This window comes from Seriola lalandi, unplaced genomic scaffold (genome assembly GCF_002814215.2).
Source record: "Seriola lalandi dorsalis isolate HSWRI2012SDOR001 ecotype SW California unplaced genomic scaffold, Sedor1 jcf7180002054279, whole genome shotgun sequence".
Classification (NCBI taxonomy): Eukaryota; Metazoa; Chordata; class Actinopteri; order Carangiformes; family Carangidae; genus Seriola; species Seriola lalandi.
In genome coordinates, this window is record NW_019524832.1 from 564959 (window position 1) to 571341 (window position 6383).

Genomic DNA, 6383 nt, shown 5'->3' on the forward strand with positions numbered 1-6383 from the left:
TAGAATATAGAGTTTTTTGTTTGTCAAGTTTAGAGTAGTTTTAGTAACCTCCATGTGAGTGATTTTTTGTTTGTATTCTCATAGTGTAGAGTTTTGTTTGTCAAGTTCATAGCAGTTTTGTAGCCTCCTTGTGGAGTGATTTTCTGTTGGTTTATTCCTTTTTTGTTTCAGCAGTTTTGTCCCTCCAGTTGGAGTGGTTTTTGTTTATTAGATTCTTCCTGAATAGCATAATTTATATAGTTGGTTTTATTTGTCACTCCCTCTCGAGGTAGGAGTATTTAAATAAAGACTGCCTTATTGACACTGCATCTGAGTCCTCATTCTAGTCCAGGCCTGACAATATGTGTGTGTGTGCACGTGTGCAATAATAATAATGCATACTGCAATAAGCAATTACTTTCATTATGTCACATTAATAAATGTAAACATTATAAGCAAGAGCTTAAAAGATGTTATGGATTTAATGTATTTTTTTTAATTAAAGTAATAACATCTCTTATATAGAAAACATAATAAATGCAAAACGCTCGTGTATATGGCTGTAAAAACTTTCAGTTCACTGGGTGATTGAACTGAATATATTTTAAATGAATTTAAAACATTTAAATGTCTGTCTTTACCATGTAAATACAGCAAATTAAGAGCCTTGTACATGTCACAACGATGGGTAGGCTATGACATGGACATGTCCAAATAAGGGTGGAAGGTAGTGTGTAGTGAGAAATATTGGCTCACAGAGATCACCTGTGAGTTTGTTAGAGTTAGTGTCCATTCTGAGCTGAACAATGCAAATCCAGAGACCTCATCCAGTCTGACGAACATTGCGCGTACAGCGCCCTCTAGAGGCTCCTGTGTGTAAATTCTGCCAAGTCTGATACAGTAGGACTGCAGTTTGTGTTAGACTACTTTCCATATTAACACAACGGCTTAATTACAGTGGAAGCTTCTCCATACTGCTGCGTAAATTTTATTACGTAATAAAAACCTTGTGTTTTTATAATTAATGCGAGAGTCCAAGCATCAACAAGCAACAACATCAACTTGTTATAAACCAGTGTAGATGAAATCGGAGTGGTCAGTTCACACTGTCGCGTAGTGAAGAGTGTGGGCCTTGTGTGTTTGTGAGCCGCTGTGCTGTGTGGGTGGGATCTCGCTCACTTTGCTGCTGGCACTGGAGTGGAGCAACAGTCAGAAAAGTAGTTTGGTGCTTCAGGACTTTGTTTAGTCGTCGCTGTCATGGAGTCAACGAAGAAAAGTCACCATTTTGGATCACTGTTAAGCTGCGTCTTTGTTTTGTGTGTTCAGCTGAAGTTAGGCTTGACAGGAGGTAGGAGTTTAAAACGGAGTCTTCGCTTCAAACTAAATAAACGTGCTATGTTTCGCTATGGTTGTACACTGCCGTTGACTGTGTAGGCCTGTTTTAAAGCCAGGGCCCTATCTAAACTCTTGACGCTCACATTTGTTTAGTGCAGGGTTTCACTCGATAAGCCATGTCCGTAGAGTTTCAACACACGTACTCATGTTAGTTTATCAGTTACCAAAGTAGCCTGAACCTGAATGTCGACACTTTTGCATATGGCAACATAACTCTTCATACACTGTGAACGGAACTAAGTTGCAAGTTGTGTGCTTGTCTTATACCGTGAAACTTTTACAAAATTAAAAAATCCGTGTTTTCCCTTCTGTAATCATGGCTAATTTACAATTATATTTACTACACAGATCAGATTTTTTTGGGAGAAGCAGTGTCTGGCAGTAATGTCGCTTAAAGTGGTACTACAATATTAAGAGTATTAACTATAAAGTTTCTAACCACCTATACTGGCAGCACGTGTCACCTGTAAGAAATCTGACAGATGTGTGAGTTGTTAAAGCAACTTGAGACACACAGCACACCTCCAAAAATCATCTGACCCCAAATAACCGGTGTAGTAGTTGAAACATTGCTAAGAGGAACAGTGTCCACCACAGCCATACTGTATCAGTAAAGAGGAACAACAGTCACAAGACAAATCAAAACTTGTACAGTGTATCGAATGAAGTTATCTGACCTACAGCCAAACATTATGTAAAGCTGTTGCAGCATCTTAAAATGGTGATTTAGCTAAAAAGGTCAGATGCCAAATCATGTTTTGTTCCGTGACTCCTCAGATTGCCCTGCAGATGGACGCACCTGGGTTCCTTTTCAAGACAGATGTTACCACTTTGTCCACGGACAAGAAGACAAAATCAAAAGCTATACTTTTGACAGAGCAAAAACCCTCTGCCAAGGCTTTGGTACATCAGACATTTTATTTTAATTGTATACATTTTGGTATCGATTTTGCATCAGAGGCAAAATGACAAATGTGCTGTTTTGCCAAAATCTGTGTGTCTGTGTTGTCATGCTGTACATTGCTATGCTTTTTTTTTTCAGAGCTTTTGACCATACAGAGCGCAGAGGAGAACAACTTTGTCCTTAAATATAGCCCAGAGGTGTGGAAAGACAACATCAATGTGTGGCTGGGAATGTATTATGACACAAACAGTAAGTTCCATGTGACCAGAGGACTGAGAAAATGAGCTGGCTAACTTCCATGAGATAAAATCTGATTCTCAATTATAATCAAAAACGGAAAAACTTACTTATCAACTTCATTTCAATTGTTTGGAGGCAGCTAGGTGGAAAACTGACAGATGTTTAAGGTTAACTAACTAATCTACATGTTTCTGAACAATTTCAGGACCTCTGAAAAAGTTAAGCCTGTGGGTTGGTTAATTGACCTTGCAAACAGTAGACTCAAGTTAAGAATTTTATCTCAGATTTTTTCAATTTTTTTCTCTGTCTGTGTCTCGGTTACTGCTCTATCTACCTATAAGACATTCACACTTAAAGAGTGTGAAGTGCTGTCTGTCAGTTTGTCCCCTATTTTCTGCTAGTGCCAGCTACTTTTGAAAGCACGGATCACAACACTGATTTATCCTGCTCTTAAAATCCTGGCACTGCCTCAGGAAATCCTGTATTTATTTTTTTTAAGCAGTCATGGGAGGCACAGAGGAGGACACTAAACCAAAACACATTGAACATTTCAATTAGTGTAAATCCTGAGTAGGAAAAATATGCATGTAAACTTCATTCAACCATATTTGTGATGTAGCGCAGTTCGGTCCAGCTTGTGTGAATGCTGGAGGGATGCTGTATTTTACATGGCTGACATTAACTGGGATGGTGGTTGGTATTCTTGCTGCCCATCGTGCTGGAGTAGTGATTGGCGTGTCTTGACAGGTGAAGACATGAAGTGGTTTGGCGACGACCCTGTGAGATTCACTAACTGGGAGGACAGCTCATCTCCATCAGACCTCGTGCCCATGGACACATGTGCGGCTCTGCACAGCAACACAGGAAAGTGGGAAAATGTCAGCTGTCTGGATGAAGTGGAGAACGGAGTGATCTGTGAGACAGCTCAGAGTAAGATTTAAGTTTTTTTTGTTTGTTTTAAGTCTCTTACACCTGTTGATTTATTTGCTGCATTTGATTAAAATGACAGATTTGTGAGTATGTAGCATGATTTGAGTCAACGTGACCTTAGATAATAAGGTTGGGATTGTTTTCCACTTGCCTCACAATGTGTTTTTTTTTTCCTTCAGAGGCAGAGGAAGCCAAGCAGAGTAAGTTCACCTTTGAGCTTTTTTCTTTTTGTTTCTTTACGTATTCCTCTGGGATTTCGCGTTGATAGCCGTGACCTTCCTTGCATTGTAACTTGTCCTCCTCAGGACCGAGTGCACTGCTGTCCGCCCTGGTCATTCTCAGCGTGGTGGCTATCATGGGAATCTCAGCGGTAATTTGGTTCCTGCACCAGAAGCACAATATTGGCTCCACTATCGTCACAGCGTTTGAGTACCACCCTCCGTTCCGAGTGCTGGACACGGACCAGTCCTGTCTGGTGGAGGCTGAGGAGACCGACAGCGTGCCGTAGGAGAAACCTGCTCTCTCTCACACAGTAGGAAGCAATAGGCCCTTATCACTGGGTGGGTGTTCATGCAAAGAGAAGTCCACTGTTTCACACATTTACAGAAGCAGTTCTTGGGTTTAACACACATCAATCTCATGACTCAGAATAATGTAGTATGATTGTGGGAAAACTGACTATTCTGATACTAACCTCTTCACTGTGGCTCATAATTGTCTCTACTTCTGTTCTGTTTTCTGCACTAACAAAGACTCACTCGAATCGTCTGTAAATTTCTCAGATGGGTGCATTTTCATCAACATGTATAGCCTGGTGTACATATCACCTGGCACTGGATATAATGTCAGGTTATTATCAGGCATTACAGATGGCCTGGATAACTTTTGGGATCATTGTTTTTTTCTTTCAAGAAAGGATCATACCACAAGAGAAACGGATTAATGTAAGATCCAAGTGTTCAGACTTTTTGTGAGGTAATAGAAATTTTTGTATTAACATAAAATTTGGAGATTTACAATAAAATTGTAAAAATCAACGCAGCAAATGCTGAGATATCCTGGATTAAACCTCAGAAATGCTGCACTCTACTGTACATTCTCACTAATGCAACGAAGTGCATGTTTTTGTTCGACCCTCCCTGCCTTGGAAAGGTTTATAACCCAGGCTCTGTGTTATAAATTTGTCGTCTTCAAGCCCAAACTGAGATAATCCTGATGACATCATCATTGTTATTTTTCTCAGATGTCGTACAGCCTCCTCCAGAGCAAGGTATAATACAACCACTTTCAAAGGCTGAGTAGTCCTCCTCATGATGAGTCAACTGTAAAATTGTCGGAGTGTCCCTTCATGTAGTATTCATAGAAACAGGAATTCTCAATCACAAGCTATCAGGGGCACATGTAAATAGCTTCATCCGAATGAGAGCCCAGCGAAAGTATGAGCAATTGTCTGGTCGCTGCATGTATGTAAATGTAGCCAATGAGGTGGAGTTCCACAGTCCATAAAGCAGGGTTTTTTTCCCGGTATCCTATTGTAATGGAAAACCATCCTAAATGAATACTGCCACAGAGACGTCCTGACCAATTTCCCTGCATTTTGTCAAGTGGACTTTGTGGGATGAATGCTTTTTACCAGTTTTCTTTTCTTTTTCTTTTCTTTTTTTTTTTGGTAAAAAGCATTCTGCCTGTTCTCTAACAAAAATCTAACTAGTAAATATGAAATCGTAATTTCAGAATATTTTCTATTTGTCCACAGTTCATGGGTCATTTTTGTATTGTTTAAGTGGTGAAAAAATATTACAGTATGTTTGCTTGTTTGTTTGTTTTGCTGCCCTATGAAATCCAGTCTTGGCATTATCATTGCTTCGTTTTTAAGAGAGTGGTCATGATTTTGTTGTTGGAACTAATTAACATTAAAGACAATCAAGAGTTTGTGTATGGTGTGTATGGTATATTGCAGAATAATGGCAAACACACCTCTTATTACTGTTCTTTATTTTCAACAGCATGAATGCTTTTGTGCAATATCTGACATTAATTTGGCAGAATCTGAGCCCTTGTGTGTTTTAATAAAGTGTGTTTGACTGTAACAATGCCTTGCTTTTGCTTTTATTTAATTGATCTGAGTCAGAAAGTTCTATTAAGCAGTAACTAAGTATATCTTGTAGTATGCAGCCAGTAATGTGTCACCTTTCAGCCTTGGGTTGTCCAGCAGTGTCACAAATCTGCAAGTTGAGAAAAAGGGCTGACCGTGCTCCGTTCTGTGTGAGCTACATTGAACATTCCTGCTAAATATATATATGTCAATGCATAATTGAGGAGAAAAAGATGAATTGGGACACCAAAATTGGGGATAGAGTCTAATTAGTTCTGAAAGGATATCTAAATCACTGTCATCTGAAACGTGCCACTCCCTCCAAATGTCCAGTGGCTCTGTTGACATCTCAGCATGGTCCAAGATGGAACGGGAGTGAGAGAAGTCAGCAGGAAACCTTTTTTTCTTCTTCTTCCCATTCATGCACGTCTAATTTTAGACTTCCAAGAAGTCTGTCATCTAAGAAATTCTCTCTACATCTTGGCTGCATATGTCTCTTTTTGTTGAGTCCTTTCCCTATATGTTTTTAACATCTAGAAATGATTTATCAAAGGCATTTATGGACCATCATCTCGAGATGTGGCACCTCTAATAGAGAGTCACAACAATAACCTTTTTCACCCCAACCCCTTCCTGATAATTTCTAGATTTGGCCACCAGGTGGGACAGTGAATCACATTATATCAACTCTCTTTCTGTCTGATGCTGCAGAGAAGGCATTTCTTCAAGGTCCATTGTAAAGTCATAGAACGATTATCTTTTCTTTAAGCTAAGGTTAAAGTCCTCTTGATGATTAAGAAGGTCATGTACAGCAGTCTCACTGTATTAGCCAATAATTAA

At 39.4% G+C, this 6383-nt stretch overlaps 1 protein-coding gene across 1 annotated transcript; it reads left to right on the top strand.

Annotated features, from left to right (window-relative positions):
- Nucleotides 1-1133: 1133 nt before the first annotated feature.
- Nucleotides 1134-5541, top strand: cd302 (CD302 molecule). Its single transcript, XM_023405566.2, has 6 exons — nt 1134-1327; nt 2152-2277; nt 2417-2527; nt 3266-3448; nt 3628-3648; nt 3754-5541. The coding sequence occupies exons 1-6, from the start codon at nt 1237-1239 to the stop codon at nt 3954-3956; spliced, it is 735 nt and encodes a 244-aa protein (XP_023261334.1). The 5' UTR covers nt 1134-1236; the 3' UTR covers nt 3957-5541.
- The last annotated feature ends 842 nt before the right edge of the window (nt 5542-6383 follow it).